Below are 24,861 nucleotides of genomic sequence, written 5' to 3'. Positions count from 1 at the left end.
GTAATGTTTCATAACAAATTCCGCCCCTTAATTAACCAAGATGTTTGCACAGACGTGGTCTGTTAGCACAGGTTACAAAGTGCCTTCGACTCCAACTCGGGGTGTCGTTTTATATCGAAAGGGCGTGTGCCAATGTAGGTCGTTACCTTACTTGTTGCTTGCACAGAACTATGAATGAATAGATAGAGCTGTAACTCTTGTTTTATGCCGGATTGTACAGTTTTATTACTGCTTTTGTAGCATTTTATTCGTGCAATGTCTTTATGTTTATTCTGTAGTAGATATGTATACGCTGTCGTATTTTAACACTATTATTTCAGGATTTGAGTAATGTTTGTTATGTAACTTTCTTAGCGTATTTTGTTTTGAAAAATACATCGATTTTGATGCCCGAAGTTGTATAAATACGTATAAATTAGCCGATACTCTATCTTAATATTCCTGAACAAAAAAAAAAACGCAGCTTACTAAAGAGGTTTCAGCCAAAATCTCACAAAGCAATATAAGCCTAATAGCGGTCACTACGGAAGAACCAAAAGCGCAGACAAATTGTTTAACAGATTTTCTGTTAGGAAGTCCTCGGCGGGTTTGGAACTATGCCAGTAGCTGATTGGCCACATTAAACAGGACTTATTGCTGTTATCGTTTAAATGGGAAACAGTGAACCTTTATTTACAGCTGCCTTTTATAGTCTTTTATACGAGCGTTTGTTGTTTTTTTTTTGGTGAACGTGACATGTGATTGGTGGCGATCGATCTTCAATAACATATGTTTGTATGTTCATGAGTTTTGACATCAACATTCCTACTTTTATGGAAAACATAGAAACTTGCGATCGATTACCTCATGGATAGCCTTGAGGTTGATGTCACCACGCTACCCGATGTGCGTATAAAGCTGAAAAGTTTGTTTGTTTGAACGCGCTAATCTTAGGAACTACTGGTTCGAATTGAAAAAATCTTTTGTGTTGAATAGACCATTTATCAATAAAGGCAATAGGCTATATAACATCAGGCTGTGACTAATAGGTGCGAAGCTAAAATGGAAAATGTGGAATAAACGGGGAAAATTATTCATCTCTGAGAGCCTCCGTCGCGTGGGCTGCGAAAACGGGTGAAGATCTTCTAATCATGTGGACGAAGTCGCGGGCAATAGCTAGTGTAATACTATTTCATTACTATTATAAATATTTTAAAACATTGTTTTGGATTTTCTGTAATAGTTTTATTAATAACAAATGAATAAACAAATCCTGTATTTACAAAGCTCAAATAAAAAATTAAAAAATGCCATTGTATTACACAATGTAAATATTCTTAACATCTTTATCTATTATTTGACATGTTTACCAACATCAGACACAATATATCTAAAGCCTACAATTCCGAATTCCCTTGATACAGGTTCCACCAATATATATTAGATCTACTCCTAGAACAAAGTCTAGTTCTCTCATGTGAATTTTTATTAGCTTATCTAAGCCAGTGCCTGAAGCAACGCCGATGATATATGAAACTCGTGTATCAAGAATGTATTATTCATGGTATTACAAACATATTGATATATTTACAAGTTTATTATCACGCACTACGTGAGATCTTAAACTAATTCACGAGCTTTGTTCTTTTGATTATATATGCTACTTGTTTTGTGACGAAAAATATTTTAATGCTTATGGATAAAAAAATGAAATGCAGGACGAAGTTTTGTTATCTGGTAGACTAATTATCGGTAAATATATAAAATGTAACTATTTGTGTGGTTTTAAAATTTTGAAGTTTTAGAGTGGGAGTAAAAATCCACAAAAGTCTAACAATAGTAACAATAGTTTAATAGTTCCGTTTGTTTAGGTACCTAATTAGAAAACGACGACAATCTTCATCTTTACCTTATAAGTTACCACTTTAAAACTTTTTTAAGCATCTAAATAAATGGAAAGTAACTGTGACACATAACTGAATAAGCCATTGAATATTAACGAAAATTTAAAACAAAATATCAAAAAACTTTCAAAATAACATATAATTTAAAATCGAACAAATTAACCCAACACTGTTCACCAACCTCACGTATTGAGAACTTACAAAAACTCCTATTAACAACTCACGCGATACGATTCACGAGAAAATCTATCCAGGAACACCGTGCGTGTTCCAAACACGTTTAATATAAAATATATATGTACCTTTGTTGCTATTTCCACCACAATTCCCTCTGAAAGGACTGGCTGTATTTGTTCTTATTGAATAATGCAAAGATGCCGAAAGACTTTGAGATGTCAAATAGGTCAGAATGGTTTGTATGTGTGCGTAGATGTGTTGTTTAGCTCGTGATGTATGGGGAGTCTGATTTGGATATATCAACTATATCCTACATGTATATGGTAGAGTGATTCGGATTGCTAATATTAGGATATCGATATTAAAATTGATGTAAGACAAGTGAATCGACAGAATCGTATTTTTTGTAACTGAAAAAGGATGGTTTAAAAATAGTTATAACTCTTAACTTTGTGAGAGACCGGTGCCTGAATTAGGTGTTATTAGGAAAAAAAAGCAATGAACCTCAGACATGACTTAAACTTGCAATACCTGGCTAAACGCAACAGTAGCTTTTTTAAGCAATCGGAGATCGAACAAAAAACTAAGCAGTGATAAATAGATGTTTTTTTTTAAACAAAAAAGACTAGACTGTTTTAATATTTAAGAAGCCAGACTACAGTCTCATAACCTATTCTCGATAAAATATACTATTAGGTCACCGAAATTCGACAATTTAAATATTCTTAGCTATAAATATAAGTTGTATGCCTTGCATATTTGTACCGTGTTAGTTAATACCTAAAACCGATTTAAAGGCATTTTTTTTTAGCTTTGTAAATATGGGATTTGTTTATTCATTCTTTATTAATAACACTATCACAGAGAACCAAAATAAATGTTCTAAAACATTTTAAATAGTTATGAAATACATAAACATCACAACTTTAAAATGTGTACATGAACTATTAAATAAATAAATAAATAAACTTTTTTTATTTACAACCGAAAGCTATCAAAATGCGTCACTTCGGAACAGAAAAAAATCAAACGCCTTAAAATAACGAGATAGTTTCAAATCGCAATGTTCAAGCTCAGTTTGGTCAGATTATACCCGCATTACACAATTTCCAGTGAATATTATAATCCTAGAACTGGATAAGCTTTGTGTAACCAGCAACTAAAAGTAATTGGAAAGCGCACCCTAATGAGTCGCTTGTTGGAAACTGTATCTTCGCTCAATTAAATTAAATCCTAACTACGATACGAATGAAATGTATAAACATTTATATCCATTGTTTTGAAGTAATCATTATACGTTTAGATATTGTTTTTGGGTAACATTAAATGCAAGTACATTTTTTGCAATATGTTTTATTCTTTAATTTATTTATTTTTTGTGTTGAGAAAAAGCTAAATCTTTGCACTTGTACTGTAGAAAAATGGGTTTTCCCGGTTGAAATTAAGCACTGCTGTTCGTTTTGCTCTCGTCTATTCCACTAACAAAATAGCAATAAACGTGATTTAGAGGTTTCTCCAAAACTGAGCAGACATACACAAATGCCGTCAAGAGCAATAAATGATTTTGCTTAAAAATTGTACCTACTGCTCTGGCGTCCACCCAGGCCCGGGCCCGTGCAGGACGACATGTTACACGCACGCCTCAAAGAGATGTCAGCAAACTTAGTGGGGCTCCGTTAAGAAAGATGTCTGCCGACGCAACGGGATTGTCCGAAAGGGTTACCGCGTTACACAAAGGACAAAAGAAGGAACATGACTGGGTTTTTTTTTAATTTCCCATGCGAAAGAAGTTTGGTTTTTGGTAATCGATACTTTTTTTATTTCAAATAGTAAGAAATATTCTCCATCCCCACTTGAGCTCCACAAAAAAATCACGTGGAGCGTGGATTTCTATAAACATTCAAATTGCATGGGCAATAGACACTAGATTCTAAACACCCAGAAGCATTCGTGGATCATAGAAGTACTTGTTCTACGCGGAGATCGAACCATGCACGTTGCGCTCTCTAGGTTTTTCGTGAATAAGCAAAGTGAATGCAAGTAAAACCACACACCTCAAGTAGTATCCTTATAAATCAATTGCCCTCTACACAATGGAATATAAAATATGATAATGACGGGTAAGATTTATGAGCAGTTATGACTGTTTTCAATAAGGGTTATACTTGTTCGAAGATATAACACAAAAGAGGTCATAAATAGAGGCAGGTTTTACTGGGGGTCGTTGACCCTACAGTTTTTATAGAATGATATCACCCGAATACTTTAATCGAAAAAATCATGTCATGGTGTATGAAAAAAGAAACTACCTAATAATACACCGTGATTTTTAGTCGTCTTAAAAAAGCAGCCCAGTTCATGTATCCAATGACTAGAACACGTTCCTGATAAAAAAATTGGTATTTATGAGATTTTAATAAATTTAAAATACAATTTTTATTCAATATTATGATGCAATTCGTAGTTTTTTAGAAACACAGGTCTGCTGCGAGCGCGGTCCGAGCCTTGTAACAATGGTGAGGGGCGCGGGCGGCGGCGCTTTTATCATTTTTAAGAGTATATTTCAGATTTGTCTTATTTAATTTTTCTTCGTACTTATTATCTTAGTTGGTGATAAAAAAATAATAATCGCGCCTAGGAGTATTTTACGTGGGATACATGAACTGGGCTACTTTTGTAAGACGACTAAAAAATCACCGTGTATATTAAATAGTATAGAGTATAGATGTGTATTTTCATAAGGCTTTAAAGTGACGAGACAGCTTGACACTTAAGGTGACATTTAGCTGAGTGACGTTTATAAACTAAACTTTATATTTTTTTTAAACTTGAAAAAATAACTTGATTAATCCGTCGCTTCGATATATGATGTTATCTATGGTACAGTGGTTCAACAATTAACTGGATTAACCTTCAATATCAATTAATAACCTCACACGGCGGCTATCAACACGAGTGGCCCTCAAACTAATTAGAGCTACCACCGACACATTATCAAATAAGAAGATTATATTAAGTTGCTGTACTTAAGTCTTGGTGGCCTTGAAAAATTCACTTAGAGCTAAAAGAGACAAACTTAAAAGAAAAGAGATAAAATTACGTTAACACTGTGAACGGAATGGAAGAAACTACCCTTTTTCTCTCAAATAACCTCTTACTGTAGTCGGGATTATAACGACGATGTACTTAAAATTTAAAATGGATTTAATTAATGTGAATTTCACTAGCCCTCCTTGCTCTATTAGTAAGTATAACTCGATATATAACTGAAAGAGTCCCGAAACAATCAAATGAAAATCTACGTATTTTTTATGCAAAAGTTAAGAAAAAATCTCATTGAAATTCGATTCGAAAACAAAAGAACTTGTGTACCGATTCTAAGCAAACAAATACGCAGCACAGATAACATATAAAAGAACATAAGAAGCTTTTTAATCTGTGTCGCAAGTTCCCAGGGACTAAGCTAAGAGTATGAATACACTTATCATACGTTATCATTTCTTGTATTCAACAAGTACGTAATACGCGATAATACTGTTTTTTCTAACAATGTTGAATAATGTTTTCTGATGCGGGAATTGTAATGTATGATGAAATTACTTTATTTACTTTGGAGGCTGTAAAAAGACGATACCTGACGTCAGTATTGAAGTGTGTTAAAGAAATGTTTTGTATTTAATATATTACTTACAATCACTTTTTTTTTCATATTATATTTTTGTCGATTTTGTTCAGTGAACACTAAAACATCGAAATCAAAAAGATGTTTATTTAAGAAGGACTTATTCATACTTTTGAAATGTTGAAATTAAAGACTTAATTTGCGCGGTTCCAAAATGACATGGAGAGGAATCGGCATAGTTCATCATAAAGTACTCATTTTTTTTTTAAGACGTGACAGTTTTAGCTACCCTCAGTGGTCTCTTATACAGACTTACGATTAACAAGCTAGATTAAACAGAAAAATCGCAGCCCTAATTGATACTGGCCACACACAAAAATATAAAATTCCAAAAACATTTTTTTAGAACAATATTTTAATAACTTCATTTTTGTTCCACCGAAACAAATGACAAACAGTAACGCTTACATAGTTGCAACTACATTCAACAGATGTTTTTTGTGAGATCCCACTATACGTTCTCCTGAGTGCTAGGAATACATGTCGGTGGGTGTTCACACTTTTTGCAAGCTTTTTGTTCACGAAACATGTCAGCACCACTGAGAATAATTGCACTACACTTACAATGTCGCTGTTGAGTGCCAAAAACAAGGGAACAACCGTGTGTTTAGAAAGCGCCAATAGCGAACTGTCTGTTAAAACAAACAGTTCGAGAAATTTGTATTATTGAGCTTCGGGCACTTTATTAAACGGGTAGGAATGGAGTATTTTGAAGAATACTTGTTTATACTGAAATGTACGTAGCGGTATTGTGTAAATGTTTACGGTGGAAGATGTTTCGTATGATGTATGTATAAGTTATGTTTAAAGACTGAAGTGAGTTTATTTTTAATATTGGAAATGAAAATTGGTATTTTGTATATTAAATAAACTAGAGCATTCAATTCGAGAGCAGCATTTAGACTTGAATTTTTACAGATCTACTCAGAGTATGATCGCGATGAGGACAAAAAAATTGTTGCTTAAAGTATACTTTGTAACCCAGCGTATTGGTCTATAATAATTATAACATATTTAACATACTTGATCAATAAATAAAAAATAGTTCTTGAATGATCAAGACCTATCCAAGCCCCTTCATGTAACAGTTTATAAACAAGCTAGATTAAATATTACTTACATTGACATATAACCGTGTTATCATTGGTGACAATCGAGGTCAAACAAATGAAAATCAATAACAATAGATCTACGTGTATGTAGTGAATAAATACTAGACTCAATTGTGAACAAAAGTGACTGTTAAAATTGTTTTCAAAATATCATGTATGGAACCTAGTCATAGTGGTGTACTACATGCATAATTGCATATGTACGCATTATTAGGGTTTGCATCCATTTCAAAAATCGGTTAGTAATTAAGGTAAAATAATAGGGCTCCTTTGTCAGTCCGTGCGTTTCTCACGTGATTTTTAGACTTTATGTATGTTATGTTTGTAAGTAGCCGTTATAACAATCAATAATAATTATAATGTAAGTTAAGCTTATAAGTTTGATCATTGACCATTTTTTTCTATTTGTTCGAATCCTCTGACTCGCATTTCACTGATTTTTAAACGAATAAATCTTTACACGTTTACTTACACTTCAAATCAATATTTTTTACATATTTTTGCAACCTCAGCTAAGACCTCTACGATCTTTCAGTACTTAATCACTCGACTAGTTACGACACGTCCGACTCGCTCGGATTGCAATAGATTGCTCCACCGCAACCAATCTGGCAAATTCAGTCACAGCCTTCAACTGTAATGGAAAGACGAGAAAACTGGTGGAAATGTTGCCTTCTCTTGTTTTGTACGAGCATAATAAAACAATTGCAATTAAGCGTCGACTAAATACAAGTGGGATGTTAGGACGATGTCTTTGTCTTATAGTGACAATGTGATGAATTTTCTCGCGTTAGATGAAATCTACCTATTTATTTAGTACTTTTTAAGTTTAAAAGGTGAGAAAGAAGGAGAGACCGGAAACCCCTTCAATATACAAAATCAGAAAAAAATAACAAAAATAGCTAAATATTCGTGACAAATAATAAAAACGCTGCACAAAAAAAATGAATATTCTGGTTTTTGTTTGTCGTAGACGACTCAATATTTTTAAAGTAGTAAATGGTAGAGTAGTTGAGCAATTAAAAACGCTTTTCATACTTTAATACAAACAATATTATTCAGTTAACGTGTTTTTGCCATATACACAAGATTGAATCAAGCGCGTAGCACTGCTGTGTACAAAACTATACTTTTCGTAGCACCGTCGTAGATGCTCGTTCTACGACACCTCTACGCAAAACGTCAAACGGCTAATTGCTATTATGTTATTGAATTGATATCTTTGTATGCTATAGGATATTTTTATGTCCGCTCTGTATGTTAAAATAAAAGATTTATTCAAGTGGCGTTCCACAAACTGACGTTCAAAACAAAAAGTAGAAATGTATTTTATTGAGCAATGGCATTTTTAGAGGAGTTACTATAATAAAACTTTTATTTTATGGACACATAAAATTTAAACCAAATAAATAATATTAAAATTAATAACAAAAGGGCACCATATAATAAAATTCTCCCCGCGAAGTCCAGTAAAATTATAAATTGGAATTTTATGGACATTTTTAAAGCTATAAATGTCGCCATTTTTACGTGTGACAAATATATTTACCATGTATATCTTTATGAAGTGAAGATAAAAAGAAAGCGTGAGACTAAATCTCGTGTGCCTGTACATATTAGGGGCTGATGATCAACTTTATCGTGATAATTCTCACGAGCGGGATTCAGTTTCCGAAAATTTACGAATAGTGACGGAAATAGCCGATGTACTTAATAACTGGCAGCGCGAAGCCACCAGCCGAAGTAAGTAATTAAATTGAGGAAGACTTATTAATAAGCTCGAGGTATAGCAATGAGCCGGTGCGCCCGAAATCTGACGCTTCCAGATGAGTGCAGTCGCTTACACTCATTTATATTAGTGGCACTAACATATCTTATCAGCATTGTTTGGTTAAACATGGCGTGATTTTTGTGCTTGTGATTTAATTCATTTTTAACTGATTTTTATGTTTAAATGTTTGATATCTAAATCTCCAATAAGTCAACGGAGAATTGAATAACGGTGATTGAACGGTGATTTAAAACAAGATTGTAAATGCAATAATATGAATAATGCAATCAAGAACATCGAGTTTAGTTTTAATTAAAAAGGCATTCGTAATCACACTGGAAATTCCATTCATCACTTGTCTACTAGGTGTCGCCCGCTTAGACTTCAGTATTTTTTCAAAGCCTATATCCCCATCAAAATCGGCTGAGCAATTTGGCAGCTTATGGATAAAAATCAAACACTTTTGCATTGACAATATTACACAAGACTTCCTATTGCAAATCGGACAAGGAAACCAACGCTCAAAACCCTATAGAAAGATTCTCAGGATCCACTTGAGCGGCCCATTAAAAGGCAACTAGAGTCCCGACATACACATACCACAGGAACCGCGCGACAGATTAAGTAATGCAGCTTTTTCGTTTACTTTACTTTTTACTTCTTTGTCTACCTATTATTATTTGTCCTTAATTTAATTTTAACTTTTTTTATATGCATGTTGAAGCACGTTTACAGCACTATCCACGGTTACAAACTGCATTTTTTAATTTCATTATTTATTTTTGAATGTGATAAACTTTAACTGGATTTTACTAAATTTATTTAAATAGTTAAAAAACCTTCATAAATTACTAATAGCCTACGAGAATATAGAAATATAACAAGTATTTTTAATACATCTGGGAGCAACAACTTCCCATCAGACTAATCACAAATTATTGTGATCTCCGATCCATTTCGTACGCTCAAGGCGATCTGATCTTATGGGACTTCTTTATAGCGGTCTAAATGACCCATATTTGCCAGAACACGACCTTTCGTTAATACAATTGGTACTAAATATTCTCTAATGATATAAGATATTAAGCAGTCTTCAATAAAAATAATAATATTTTGCTCTAGCAGTCCCAATACACGATTAACTAATAAATAGCCCCGCTGTTTCATATCAAGCATTAAAACTAAATAATCACTAATCTCTCGGGTGCCATTATTTTGATAATGACGTTAAATTCAAAGTATTATCACTATCATTAATCATAAACTATTTCATGTAATTGTAACTGATAATAGTGAAGCTTCAATTTTTTTAAACATGTTTTATTGAAGCCTATTTTACGAAATAGGTCAGAATGGTCGTCGAAAAAACTATTGACAGTCAACACATCTAGCGGTTGTCAATTTTCCACGACCAAAAAATATGTGGCGTACTCCCTCAGAATCCACAAATAAGGTTATCAACTATTTGGAGACCGTCATTTATCAAGCAATTTTGGGATAAACCTCCTTAGATTTCACTCAGCCGTAATAAAAGTGTGTGTTGAGATAACAAAGCGGATAAACGTCACAATTTCCTCCTCATTGATATAAATGGCCGCCTGCGACCACAAATCATCAGGTGGGCGCGCGTACGTGAATACAACTAATGCTTGCATACTGCTTACAACAATTCCACAACGAGAACGTTCTAGAAAATTCCATACTACGATTAAAGAACAGTCCTCCAGTATGTAATTTTCCTCAGCACTTATTTTGTAGCCTTCACAACTTTCGATTATAAAAGCTTTCGAAAACTTTGTCGTATCGTCATTTAACATCACATTAAGCCAAAACTCCACCAACAATAAGTAACACAGAACCTCACTAAAATCAAATAATCGTAAAATTTGTTAGCAAAGTAACTTCTTAAGAATATGACTGCAAAACTCATAAAAGTTTAAGCGAACGATTTAATAAAAGTACAACAGAAGTAAGAATTATTGCACGGAATCACCATTTAGTGGAAGTTACAATAACGACCTGTTGAAAAGGGAGCTGGCTGTAGTGTCTCTTTCTATCCTCGATGATTACGTATATTTGTCTCGTTTCGCCGATGGCAGGGTCTGAGTGCGAGGCGTCCGCGCGGGCCGGCACTCCGGTACTCACTGGTTGGGTTCCCTCGATCCATAAGCGTGGAACTACGCCCCCACAGCGAGCACTTGAATAAGTAGGGCGGTAAATAGCAGCGGACACCTGCCCCATAATGACGTACGCACAGACATTACAACTCCTATCTCACTGACTCAATCTGAGTGATCGAACTCATTCGATTTTTTTTAATGCACTGATAAAATTATCGAATTTATTTTTCAATTTATTGTAATGTTACGAATAGTATATTTAGGGGGTTAAAAAAACTAAAAATCTTTGTTTTTACCTATAAAATCAACAAATCATTGTTGGATAAGTTCTCGTAAAAATCTTTTTGACATGATTCTAAGATAATTTGAAACAAAGTCAGTTCCTATGAAAACAGTTTTATTCAATAAGTTTTGATTTTTTTCATTTTATAATTTAAGTATCTATTAAGTATATAAATATTATAATTTTAAATGAATTAGTTTTATATATATATTTTGTTTATAAGTAATAATATACTAGATTAAAAAAATCTACTAATCAACAAAATAATATTAAAAAGTTTCACGTGTTTACAACTTAAGAAAGCAATGCGATAAAATCTCCATAATGTTAAAAAAAAAAGCTACTTATTATGTCAGAACGCAAACATTGTTAACTTTTTATATTATTATTATAATTGTGGCTTTGAACGAAGGTCCTCAGAAAACAACAATAAAAAAATAAAGGGAATGTTATGACGCAGTCTCTTGCGGGACTAGCCACCCGCTGCTGTCTTTACCACAGCATATATCAGATAAGCACAGAAGATCCATTTGGACATTGTATGTTTAATAAGCTGCTCATTTAAAAGCGACTTTAAAAAGAGGCGGATTATTTTTATTTGTTTCTTGAACTGGAATCGAAACTTCTGACTGGATGAACCGATATTGTCGATTATTTTTTTCATTTAACCTTAAATTCTTTTGGCATGAAATTTCATTCAGTTTGGTTTAGTAGTTTTTTTATTTGAAGTTGTTGTATGCTTTTGTCGTTATAACCACATATTCTTAAAAATAAATAAAAATCGGTTACAAATTCCAAGTTACTAAATGCATGGATATAGGGTTTTAATCAGAGCTACCACTGAACATTTCTCATTATTAAATGATGTAACGGTTTACTCACGCGTATTTATCGGGGTAGCCCGACTAGTTCCGGACGCAACCGGAGTCCTTAATCATGAGCAGATGCGGCGGGATCGCGAGTCGCAGTTCGACTAGTCGGGCTACCGACAGTTAACAGTTACATTTACATCATTTCATTTCAATAATGACTCATTCTCAGGATAGTTACTATCAACATTTCTCATTTTCGTTCCAAATGGACTTTCTGGAAAATTTTCCACAGTGGCAATTTTACGTTTAGAATATTTATTATTGAAGCACGGGTTTCGCGCGATACGTTCACCGCTTGAAGCTAATGTTATATTTAAAGTGTGTGCATGCTTTTAAAATGCCATTTGTATACGTTCAGATTTCAGCTTACGACTTTCCGATTACGATTTCGAACTTGCTTGACTTATTGGAAGTCTGCAGCCTGTTGATTTGTGTACGTCCATATTTTATTCCTCGTTGGATATAATATCGGATATAGGATTAAAAATAGAAGGTATAAATGTCGTTCTTTTTCTTTACTTGTATGACGATTAGCGAGGTGACTCCTTAAAGGTGTCAAAAAGTACTGAACAAAATAAAGTCAATATATAAGGTAAGCCTACATACGTCCCACTGCTGGGGCCAGACCTTTTTCCATATTGGGAAGGGTTAAGCATTGATCTCCACAGTCACCACGCTAGCTCACTACGGGTTGGCAATTTAGATTTCAATATTTGGAATCCAGGTTTCTTTTCGACGCTTTCCTTCATAGTTTGTTAGTGTTATCATTGAATAATTAAACAGTACATAAAACTTTGATAAGCTTCATATTGGTAATATACTTTCGCTGGGATCGAACCTGCTCATGAGGTGCAGGTACATACAGATCCAATCAGAGAACCGCAAGACCACCACGAGTTATGCGAATACTTGCGTATAACAAATTTTAGTATGAACTAAAACTATCCATTGTCATCATAGAGCTGTTTGTCGAAAATCGTTCGATATATATCAGTTGGTACAGTAGCTACGTAAAATAAATGATCACACGTCCACAGTGTCGTTTTCCAATAAATAATAGTTGAACCAGTGACAAAATCATACCATTTATCGATTCTTCGTTCGAGAGAGACAAGAGTATGATAAAAGTTGCTGCGGTTTTCGTTACTGTAGCAGACATTTATGAAAATAGAAGTTTGATTCAATCAAGTCTGCAAATCATCGATAATACTGACATAATTTTGTGGTATTGTCATTTTTAAGTATATTCTGCTGTAATCTGCTATAATTGAATTAATAATGCGGTTCTGGCATTGAGAATGTGTCGTAATTATTCGTTACTAGACTTTACAACAAATCCTTTAAGATAAAACCCTTAAAATACATTATAATATGCTCTAAGATAAACCACTTGAAATCTGCTGTCTAATCATTAGCCTACCTGCCAACTCAGCCGTCTTACATATTGTTTTTATAATTCATTCAAAATATAAAAACATATAAAACTTTCGTGAGGCAAATATTTAATTGTGTAAGAATCGTGATCGCCCGACTAGTTTCTGTCCCAACCGGGGTACTCAATCAAAAACTAAAGTGTCGGCAGAGTCGCGCAGGAGATCTCAATAAATACGCCTGAGCAATTCAATATCTTTTCTTTGTCCTTATTTAATCAATCAGCTTGAGAATAACAAATTACATCACGAAATGGGCTAATAATAATATCAATCAACTACCTTATCAAGTAGCACTCAAGTAAGTGTTCTACCTTCCTCGGAGTGGAAGCAACAAGTCGGATTAGGCGATCAAGCACAATGACCGATTGGGATAGCAGTTTTTCATTGAATCCCCTTCGTAACGTAATGTCATGGTGATATAGTGGCTTTGCTGGGTTCATGTAGGGTTTAAGATGATATTGTTAAAAATCACAACGTTAAAAGTTACAATGATTGGACGTCTTGGTCAACAAAAACACCAGTACATTAAAAGATAAAAGAGCTATGAATTGATTTTTCTTAAATTGAAAACGGATAATTAATTTTGTAAAAAATAAACGAACATACCTAATTAACAGGATCTCAATTACCTGAATATTATAATAATTTATTTCTGTATGCACGGCAGATCTGTCTACGCAAATAGAAAAACATGACTTAAAATGTTTAATTGCTAGATAATCAATTAGGAATATTCCCAATCGTCCGTTTGGCTGCCGTTTGGCTCCCCATCATCAATGAGTAAGCATACAATTTTGTTCTGGTGTGAAATTTTCCTGGACAAGTAAACAGTTTCGGGATGAAATTACTTTCATCACTTTTCATCAATAAATTAAACATACGAGGACTAACTATGGGACGCTGTAGACAATGGAAACGTCAAAATATAGGAAGACCGCTAATAAACACTGGTGCTATTGGTATTCTAGTAACAACCAAATAAAAGTGTATAATTATGTATATTTCGAGTTTGTGAGAGGCTATTCTTAATCTAAAATATTAACAACTCATCTTCGATAAGCATGTTTTCTTAGAACAAAGATAAAACCAGTTTCAAATGAAAACTACTGAGTTAAACTTGATGAAATTTTATGAAACCATATGACCACGCCTCGGCATACGTAAACTCAGGCACGGTGGAGTGATGACTTCCGCAAGACGGCTGGCAGGAGCTGGATGCGAGAAGCCGAAAATCGATCTCAGTGGCGTGCTCTTGGAGAGGCCTATGTCCAGCAGTGGACTGCGATAGGCTGATGATGATGATGATGATGATGATGATGATGATGATGATTCCTTTTTCGTTTTACGTGAAAACGTTTAATGAAAGAGGAATCCGTCAGTCCAAAGTTCAGAAATAACAAAGTCGGTTGAAAAGGAAATCAAACAAAAGAGGACTTAGGGTACAACTAATTTAAAAGACTAGGTAGGTACCTAAAAATTCAAAATAGAAAATGATAACTAGTTAAAAACCGTAAAACCTTAACGCTGATCGTGCTCGAGCTTAGGATCAAAATTTATAATTTATAAAACCTAATACACTTAGCTATAAAAGGTATCAATTTCAATCTTAAGCATAAAGTCGATATTGAAGCATATTTTCGAACAATCTCATCAAGCTAACAGTGTTTCGATAGCACTTGGCCTAGTTATAGCAACCGTAAGCCCAACCGTTCAAGATTAAGTAAGTGCACGTGTAGTTTCAGGGTGTTAGCTTATCGAATGTAATTTAACACCAATATTGATATATAGGCCAATCACGATCTGGCTTATGTTCGAAGTACCACCACTTACGTTAAAATTTTGCATCCAGAGCTTGGTTCTTAAAGGGGTAATATTAACCTCTGTACCTGGCCCATAAACCTCATAGCGGATAAAATTTTATTTTACGATGTTATATTATTGCTATAGAGAAAAACGTATTTTTCGATTCGATAGCCAATTTCACCAAGAATATTAATAGTCGTCATCACAAAAAAATAGTATTCTGCAAAAAATATACTAACTAAAGAACAGAATCATCGTCATCATCATCAGCCCATATTCGTCCAGCGCTGAAAATAATCCTCTCCTAGGCGTCAATTGCACGCCATCGAGAACAGAATAGAACATTGTAATTCTTTAATGCACATCACATAAGTACAGGGTTTCAAAGATAAATAGTTATATGATGCCACTGCAGTATGTAACCAGCTGCATTTTACATATATCCTTCAAATAATGCCGAAACTAAGCAGTTTCCTATTGCTACAGCTAAAACGAGCGATAAAACTGCAACTTTACGGTTACTGCAGAACCCTTGTAATTTTATTTGATATCCAAATTTATTACCTGCGTCACGGAAGGCTATGACGGACGATGTTGACACCGGAGCCTACATGTTCCAATTTAAAAGCATTACCTATTTGATTTATGAGGAACGCCCCCATGCCTTTGTGTAAAGTTATTTTTAATGCATCCACACTTATTCCATTAAGAGAGGCTCCCAAAAACTCGTTAATGAGTGCCTCGGGGCCCGCTAAAGTACGCCGAGTTTCTGGTTTCATTTTGCGTTCCATTATGGGCGGTAACAATATTCCGATTATGTGCATAATGTACCAACCTAGCTCCCTTCCGTAAAAAGGTTTGGGTAAATACCGTTTGTATAATTAAGTGCTCTTTTATTTATCATTACTTCGTTATGATTACGAGTTGTTCAAATTGGTACTTTTGAGAATAGATGGACCATGTTTCAAAATGAAATAAGCTTGTTTGTAATAGGTGGAATAGATTTTTGTGTAATATTTTTTGCACATAGTCTGGACTTGTCAACCATTAAAGGAACAAGTGATTTTTTATTTATTCAATTTTTGTATAATTTTTGGACATTTCTTCGTTAATCATTTTTAAGCCGGGCGAATGTTTGTTTTAGCGGATATTGAAAACACGTAGGTAATGCGGAAATCGTTTAACCTCTTTTAACCCTTAGTCTCGAATATCCTGGTTTTTTGAATGGGTACTGAATAAACAGTGATAATCAGCGCTATGTTCATCTTAAACCATTTCAATTGTTTATATTACCAATATAAACAATTCAAATGCGATTAAATTTTAGATGTTAATTAAGATAAAATTGGATGCGAGGAGACAAAAAGGATTGTAGTCTAAACGGTAGGTATTATAAATAAAGGATCACAGAAAAACACTGAACAAGTGAGTAATAAGTCGGTAATAAAAGTATGAAACAAGCAACTATGTATGTACTTGTTCCATAATCTAGTATCAGTATATGAATTAATAAAAAGGAATAGTAATAAAAGCTTAGTGCCTATTTAGGGACCTGTTCTAGCCTCTCTGGTACAAGTAGTACTGACTCATTTTTCTTAGTTGACCCTCAAGTCTCGCGATTTTCACTCGGAGATGAGCAACTGTAAGCCTCAATGTTTTTCTCTCTTATTTCATTTTGCATACATAACTACGTTCTACTAGAAATATTTACAAGACATTCTACTAGATATAGATGCGTACCATTTTTGACTAAGGTACTTATGCACACACGTCCTTACTTGTATCGATAAAAATATCTACCATATCCTAAAGATTACAAAGTTAGAAAACAAAGTACGTAGGTATGTATTTATGTAATTACTAGCTGTTGCCCGCGACTTCGTTCCCGTGGCGTGGGTAGAAGATATAAGTTATGATTTATACCTGCCCTATTTTTTCACATTTTCCATTGTATCTTCGCTCCTATTAGTCGCAGCGTGATGGTTTATAGCCTTAAGCCTTCCTCGATGAATGGTCTATTCAACAAAAAAATAATTTTTCAATTTGGACCAGTAGTTCCTGAGGTTAGCGCGTTCAAGCAAACAAACAAACAAACAAACTCTTCAGCTTTATATATTAGTATAGAGAATAGATTGAGAAATTGGTCAACCGACATCTTAAAATCATTTCAGGCACTAAAACAAACTCAATACAAAAAAGGAACCTACTTTAAAAACCTAGGTACTCATAAATTACCTAACGTACCTAGTGTACCTACCTCAAAAACAATTTTAAAACGAAAAATATAGGTAGTGAGGTAAAAGACAAAACACCCGTCCATAACTTACCTGTTCTCCATAGAAACTACAAGCTAATAAATTCAACATTCGCATCTGTTCGATTACTCTTATATTCGAAGTATCTATAATGTAGAAATAGTTATGCCAAGTAGCGGCACGTAGTACGGGCAGACGCACAAGGGAACTACGTGGACAGAATATTCACCTTTGCCTTTGAATTTGAAGATTATCATCGCCATTCCGATGCCAGTTTGCCGGTATAAATTATTTTTCGTGTATTTATTTACTCTTACTCAGGTAAGTTTTTGCAGATAGCTGTCGATATTTTTTGATGTTTTAAGTAGGTTAGTAAGAAGGGGAACTTTTTGTCTAGGTATCATTTGTATTGGTTACGCGTTGGGATTAAAAAGTCAGACTCTTACTAACAAAACCTGAACTGGCGTGCAACGTCTTTCGCATTTTTTCGGTGGGAGGAAATGCAAATCAATTCATCACGCACTTCTCTTCTCCGGTGTTTAAAGACCAGCCATTGATGCACCTACATCTAGGAATTTCCAAAAAGAAACGATGAACGTCATCTTTGATTTTAACACCCCTTGTGGCAGTTAAAGAGATTTTAAAATAACTTACCTAATTCCCGGTATCAGTACCTACTAAACCCATGACAAAATATGAGTCCCTATAAGAAAAAAACGAACGCCTATGAAATTGCTTTGACACATGCACAAGAGCTGAATAATTTATTGATGTATACGTAGAATCTGCTTAAATTAGGTAAACGTCCCATACAACAATGCTTAAGTGTTCAAGTCTTACTCAATAGCTAGCTAGTAAAAAGCAAGGGTTGAATTTATGTTTTTGTTCCTCGTAGAATAATGTGAGCGCTTAAATTGATCTAATGTTTCCCTCCATGGAACACAAAAAACTGACTAGTTTGATAAATTGGGCAATTTTATCTCACTTTTGCCTCATACTCCGTGAATAATTCGCAGAATTTGCCATAGATCATAAAATTGGGTAATTTGGTACTGATTTTGAAATATGACAAAGACTTCCTCTACCCTAAAACTTAAAAATATCGATACTTTTAATCTTTTGTACACAGGTCAAGTATGTTAAGTGTTAAATAGCCTTCATGTAATAGAATCTTCAATTAAAGTTCGAGGAGGAATACATATTGCTAAGTTATTTCTAAATAATCTAAAATTTCTCGCGTATTATATGTATAAAAAAATTCGCGTCACGGTGTACGAAATTGAACTCATCCGAAACGGCTCGAACGATTCTCATGAAATTTTGTGTGCATACTGGGTAGGTATGAGAATAGGACAAAATCTAATTTTCATACACCTATTATTTTTTATTCCCTAGAACTAATAGCAAAAGAACGTTTTCTGGGATGTGTTACTTATAAATATTACCTTTTTTGTCTTCTTATTAGTAATTACTGCCTGCTTCCTAAAAAAATAATTTCCGTATGCTCACTCTAGAATTATGGGCTTTCCGTTTTAGTATTAGCATTTTAATATTTAAGTACATTCCATTGCAAATACTAAGATCAGATCAAAAAGTATTCAGTCAATAACGTGCACAATGCTCAAGTTATTAAATAATTATCTTGAAAACATAGAAGTAACCTGAAACGCAACCCTCGAATGTTGGACAAGTATTTTACCCAATCACAATGCACCGTTAAACTTGTCTCGAATCATGATTGGCTGGCTTATAGTGTCTCATAGAACATTAGCAAATAGTGGTAAAGAGTGGTAAATGACATTTAACTGACATCCCAAAAGAAATGTCAAACATTGTCGTGTTTGCAATATAAACAAATAAACAAATAGAAAATAAGACTAAAATAAAAATTAAAAGAACTTATTTCTTATGTACTTTAAACGAAAAAACATTAAAAATGCGAGAGTGCAGAATATGTCGTGACACGGAGTGTTCAAATATGGTAATAATAGACGAAAGCAATGGATTTCTGAACCTTTACAACTATTGTTTTGGTTTGGCGGTATGTTGATTAATTTAAAAATATTATCTTCTTCTTATCAAGGTATTGTAGTCTGTTTCATTTTCAATTATTTAACTTCTTTTAGGTCACTACTCAAGATGTACCCCGATATCTGTGTAAAGAATGTGCAGAGAAAGTTACAAAGTTTTCGTGTTTCAAAGAAGAATGTTTAAAATCCGAACAGCTTTGGAAATCAGAAAAAGTAAGTACCTATTTAGTTTGTTTTATATCCTCTTTTAGCTGCGCAAGGGTGCTAACCGTTGTTAAGTAGGCTCAAAATATTTAAATCCATTTATTTATTTATTACTCTAACAATATAACAACATTACAGTAAAAAGATCAAACAGTTTTTCTTGATTCTCTTATACTGTAGAAAAAGAACAAACAACGGAGTCCATTCATAGGGTATAATAATTTTAACACCTTGTATTGTATGCGGGGTTAGGTCTTTATCCATATTTTAGGCTAGCAAGCACTGACACACACACACACTACAGTATAATCATATTCTAACACCGATTATTAGAAATTAATTTAGAATAATAAGATGGAACACATTTCAACAATTAATTCTATCCAGCTATAATGTCAACTTTACCAGAAGGCTAAAGTGAAATAAATTTTAAATATTAAGAATGACCTAGATTGCTATGGGTTGTATTTATGTACAAACTTACACACTACTCGATTACAATATAATCATCATTCAAAACTATACTTGTTTAAAAGAAAATATTTTTTAGACTGATCCTAAAACAATATACAAAAATATAAAAACTGAAATCGATGCTGAAAATGAGGAATCAAGAGATAGTTATGTTTCAAATGGGGCGTCATTCGAAATAAGTTCTTATTTCAATGAAAATAATGACGAAGATAGTAAGCCACCACACATGGAAGATCCCATGAAATTCACAACAGACTTTATAGAAGAAAAAGGTAGTAATTCGGATATAGAAGATGATACTGCAAACAAAAAAACTGATGAGAAAAGCAATGATAAAGGAAAAGGAAGGATAATCAAACAATTTAAATGTAGAAAGTGCAAGAAAGTATATGGTATGTATTTAAAAGTATTTTTTTTGCGGCGACTTACTGGTGCTACCATAGTAGCGGGATGCCACACTACACTGGGTATAGTATTGTCTCTTTTCCACATGGACAGCAGTAGCACCAGTACTGACATACCAATGTGTTTATGTATTTGCTTGCATTGCACAATGGTTAATTGACCTTTCTTTAATTATGCTAACAGATTGATATTAAAGTATTGTTATGTTATTCTGCAAGTTAACTTATAAGGTCCGATAGGACTGACATTATGGCTTTTGTGACTGTTCTATCCAGAGATCTAGATTTTAAAAGCAGGTTCTATTTCAGAGAGACAAAAGTGGTATCTTGGACACATAAAATCATGCCAAAGAATCATTAATATTAAACAAAGGGAAAGGTTGAAATCAAGTAAGTTTAACAAAATTATTTATTAAGATAATATGTATACCATAATTATTCAAATTTTCAAAACTCGAAATTATTTAATTAAACATTTCGAAACATTCTGTTATTTTATAACTAGCTTACACAGTGTGTCAATCTTGGATTGTATTTTAGATAAACAATATGTCCAACCGACAAGAACACATAATGAAAATGTAGAAAAAGAATCTGATCTGAGGGTACAAAAGGAAACAACAATTAAAAGCAATGTTAAAAAAGATGATATTTATTACTGTGGTGAGTATTTGCTTCCATTTTAATTGTATTACCATCTAATCTTACATTGTGGATTTGCAATAAAGAATATGAATATGAGGGAAACCTATTCCAAAAGTCCCGCTATATGTCTGTTAACATCCTGTTTCTCTTGGACTATGATAGCAAAGCAGTTGAAAACTTCACAGATGATCTTTTCTGTAACCACTATGGAAAAAAATTACGAAAATTACCATTAGAGTTAAGCAAGTTAGTAAGGTCATAAACTTGATGGGTGATCTTTTTTAGTTGCATATTTTTTTTCCTAGTCTGCACGATTGCGACTCGCACTTGGGCTGGTTTTTTTTAGTAATAATTTGGAAGTGTTTTTTTAGGTTTGTGTGAGGCGACATTTACAAGTGATTACGCCATTTCGATACATTTAGACAACCATTGGAAAAATCAAGAACTTGATTGTAAGTTGTGTGATTTTGTTGCGGTCGACTTAGCAGCTTTAATTGTACATAGGTAAGTTTTTAATTTAAGATTTTCAAGTATTAGTAATATTTATTAGGGATTAGGATTTGGTATTTCAACTTAGAGATAAATTATTGTGCTTTTTTAATTGTTTTCTAAAAGTAATAAAAGCAGTCTTGACCTATTTAGCATTAAAACTTAGTTATAAAAAGACACAAAATGTTCATATTTTTTAAATACCTAATCCAATAGAGTATAGGTATAAGGTATAAAAGCCATTTTCTGGAGGGTAGCCATTTTTTCTTTTATCCAGTTTCTAAATACAGGGCAATATCAAATTTAAATGTTCTTTTAGAGATATGGTGCTTTGGGCCTTGACTTAGTTGCCTTAAATTACTTCTTAAGCTTTTGTTCTAAAATTCAGCTTTATTGTAGATTCACACACTATCCAGCGAAACTAAAGCCTCGGTATAATTGTCATATGTGCGATAAAGCAAATCGTTTACATACTGCAAGCGGTTTGCAGTTCCATTACCGGTCGGTACATTTGAAAAAGATTGGCGGTTTCTGCTCCAAATGCAATAAGGAGTACAAAGGTTTGCGTTCGTGGAAGAAACATGAACTAAAACACAAGAAAACTCGTGACTTCATCTGTGATATTTGTGGAAGAGGGTAAGTTATTTAAATGATAAAAGGGAATCAAAAGTGTCAGTTGTCGAGGAAGAAAATATATTCTTAGGTTTCCTATAGACAATGCGAGGAATAGCGTGGTAATATTTCTATTTGCGTTTCTTTTATTCGTTTCGGTGAATATCGTGTTTCAAACGACATCCTAGTTTAGCTTGCTAGTAGTCACCTGATCTGGCGATTTCGACGCTATATTTGAATTTTATTTATAACAAATATTCGCCTTTGACATTTTCGTTCCATTCTATTATCGAAGACTAAGATCATCATTAAAAAGTGCAGATTGTTAACAAAATGATAAGGGGGTGTAATAACCTATAGTTTTCCTTCTTTATTATTTTGTCGAACATTTCCAGATTCTTTTTCAAGTACCAAATAAGAGAGCACGTGATGGATCACTTGGACCTCAACAAGTACGTTTGTCATGAGTGTGGGAAAATATTTACGCGGTCCAAATATTTGAAAGTAAGATTCTTTTTTTTAGGATTAAAACTGTCGTTTTCGTTTCAGTTTTACATAAATTTAATTTATATTTCAAGATTGAGACTTTTGTTACATGTAGATTAGTGCATTTACCACATCTCTTCGATCTTAGTAGATCATAAATGATCGTATCTGATGTGAAAGCGAGACAATGATCACACTATAACGCGCCCTCTCGCTTGTACACTGTTGAAACTCTCTTCAAGTATGATTAATACAGTAATTTCCATCATATTTTTTTACTTTTGCCTGGAGGACTCCTTTATGCTATATTGTTTCGTAGATACATATGGACGGTGTTCACGCGAAAACGGGTTCAGTGAAATGTTCACATTGCAACAGAATTTTCAAAAGCAGTAAAACTTTGAGAGTTCATCTGAGTATAGTGCGGAGACCAAAAAAACTGAAATGTCAATATTGTCCCAAGGAGTTTTCGTCAGCTTGCTTCTTAAAAGACCACATGGTTATGCATAGTGATGCTCGACCATACTCCTGTCATATTTGTGGAGTAAGGTAGGATATTAATATTTTTGTTATTAAGTAACTCATTAAGAAATTCGAAAGTCTATCGTCCATTAAATATTTATTCTATCCTGTCTATAAAGTGGTTAAAAACTGTTTATGTTTATTCAAAACTGACAGTAGGTTACCAAATTCATAGTTTTATGTTTAATTGTAAAGCTTTTTCTATATTCCTTAAGTAAAATATGGTCGTGAGATTTTTCTGCTATGAAATTTTTATGGTAAAAAAACGGGTTACAAAATGTTTTCTCTGTTACAGTTACAAGGCAAAAAGCTTGCTGAAGGTCCATATTGTTACAAAACACACAGGTCTCAAGCTTCACAAATGTGATTTGTGCGCGAAATCTTTTGGTCGTCCTGAGCAGTTGAAAAGGCATTTGAGCGTGCACACTGGATGCAGGGCACACAAGTGTATGCAGTGTGACAGATCGTTCCATGAGAGGAAGTTGTTGCAGAAACATTACGAGTTACGTCACAAGATGGCGGATACAAATTAATAAACGACTACCGTCGATTATCGCTGTTTTATTTTTAAATTTTTAATATAGGATTCGGGGTTTGTAGGAATTGTTATTTGCTGTGCATGTTCTATAGTTTTTTGGATGCCGGAGGGTGGTATCTTTAATTAATTGATTAGGATCTCCATCTAAAGATAAACTTGTGGGAGACTACGGCATGCCCATAGAACTAAATAAACCGTTACCTATTTGCAGTTCCCAAAATAGGAACACAAATTGTTAAACTTGCACGGTTTTAGTTTTTCTATCCCACCAGATATTTTAAACCGGTTTGATATGTAAAGGTGCTTCCTTGCGTTACAAATATTTACATTAAAAACAGCTATAAAACTATTTTTCCATTCTCAGGTAGGCTTGTGCTTGCTTATTGCTTATTAGTATTTTAATAAAATTTTATTCTGTGTCAATAACAAAGAATACGGCTCTTTACTCTTCAACAAATAACTGTTCAAACTGTAAAGAAGGTACACAAGAAAATTCCCCTTAACTGAGCGCAAGAACAATTCATATTTAATTCACGACTTCCTACTTTACTAGGAAACGTCGCGTTCTTACAGCAAATCACTATTTTTGCTACAAGAAGAGCCGTGTTAGCAGTCTTGTCTACTTCGCTCCACGGGTCTGGAAAATTTCAATAACCTAATATTTTATGTCGGGGGAGCGCCCAACCTTTGCATACACTGTTATTGGTCCATTTTTTACGCATTTCCTCTCGTCCTCGCATTTATGCGAAGGGGAAAAAAGATAATCCATCACCGTCGGAGGCAGCGCGTCTCGTTAGCATAATGAATTAGTGGCTCATAGTCGTGACAGTTCGACGGTCCTCGCGATCGCGTCATGCCTGATTATGGCGGTAATTTGCTATCTTAGCGTTACAGTCATGTAAATTTATTAATAGTCCGTCGCAGAGATTGCTTTCTGCCTTTAGAAGTGACAGTTATGTTATTAGGAAGCCCATTATTTTAGATCGGGTTGCGAAATTGTTTTTGTATTGAAATGTAAGATGATCTTGGCCCTTTCATACTTTGACACATCTATCTAAGCTTTTAC

The 24,861-nt window shown here is 33.8% G+C and overlaps 3 protein-coding genes across 4 annotated transcripts in view; 2 read left to right on the top strand and 1 right to left on the bottom strand.

Moving 5' to 3' along the window:
- Positions 1-10,947, bottom strand: part of LOC113497362 — an 87,450-nt gene extending 76,503 nt beyond the window's left edge. Inside the window, exon 1 of one of the 2 annotated variants that reach the window (XM_026876898.1) lies at positions 10,619-10,947. The gene's annotated coding sequence lies outside the window, so the exon portion shown is untranslated. The remainder of the gene's footprint in view (positions 1-10,618) is intronic. The other variant, XM_026876900.1, reaches the window with a different exon arrangement.
- Positions 10,948-19,250: 8,303 nt separating this feature from the next.
- LOC113497542 lies at positions 19,251-20,888 on the top strand. Its single transcript, XM_026877128.1, has 3 exons — positions 19,251-19,432; positions 19,518-19,634; positions 20,176-20,888. The coding sequence occupies exons 1-3, from the start codon at positions 19,328-19,330 to the stop codon at positions 20,662-20,664; spliced, it is 711 nt and encodes a 236-aa protein (XP_026732929.1). The 5' UTR covers positions 19,251-19,327; the 3' UTR covers positions 20,665-20,888.
- A 99-nt stretch (positions 20,889-20,987) lies between these two features.
- On the top strand, positions 20,988-23,807 carry LOC113497693 (zinc finger protein 782-like). The gene is made up of 6 exons (XM_026877376.1): positions 20,988-21,166; positions 21,520-21,652; positions 22,037-22,273; positions 22,645-22,753; positions 23,055-23,284; positions 23,553-23,807. The coding sequence occupies exons 3-6, from the start codon at positions 22,083-22,085 to the stop codon at positions 23,788-23,790; spliced, it is 768 nt and encodes a 255-aa protein (XP_026733177.1). The 5' UTR covers positions 20,988-21,166; positions 21,520-21,652; positions 22,037-22,082; the 3' UTR covers positions 23,791-23,807.
- The last annotated feature ends 1,054 nt before the right edge of the window (positions 23,808-24,861 follow it).

The sequence above is a fragment of the Trichoplusia ni genome, chromosome 9 (assembly GCF_003590095.1).
Source record: "Trichoplusia ni isolate ovarian cell line Hi5 chromosome 9, tn1, whole genome shotgun sequence".
In the NCBI taxonomy this organism is placed as follows: Eukaryota; Metazoa; Arthropoda; class Insecta; order Lepidoptera; family Noctuidae; genus Trichoplusia; species Trichoplusia ni.
This window is presented reverse-complemented; position numbering and strand designations above follow the sequence as displayed.

Coding starts and splice junctions, on each gene's coding strand:
- LOC113497693 (XM_026877376.1), top strand. CDS start 22,083: ATGTGCGATAAAGCAAATCGTTTACATACTGCAAGCGGTTTGCAGTTC. Junction 22,274..22,644: donor TGTGATATTTGTGGAAGAGG/GTAAGTTATTTA, acceptor GAACATTTCCAG/ATTCTTTTTCAAGTACCAAA. Junction 23,285..23,552: donor TGTCATATTTGTGGAGTAAG/GTAGGATATTAA, acceptor TCTCTGTTACAG/TTACAAGGCAAAAAGCTTGC.
- LOC113497542 (XM_026877128.1), top strand. CDS start 19,328: ATGCGAGAGTGCAGAATATGTCGTGACACGGAGTGTTCAAATATGGTA. Junction 19,433..19,517: donor ACTATTGTTTTGGTTTGGCG/GTATGTTGATTA, acceptor AACTTCTTTTAG/GTCACTACTCAAGATGTACC. Junction 19,635..20,175: donor AGCTTTGGAAATCAGAAAAA/GTAAGTACCTAT, acceptor AATATTTTTTAG/ACTGATCCTAAAACAATATA.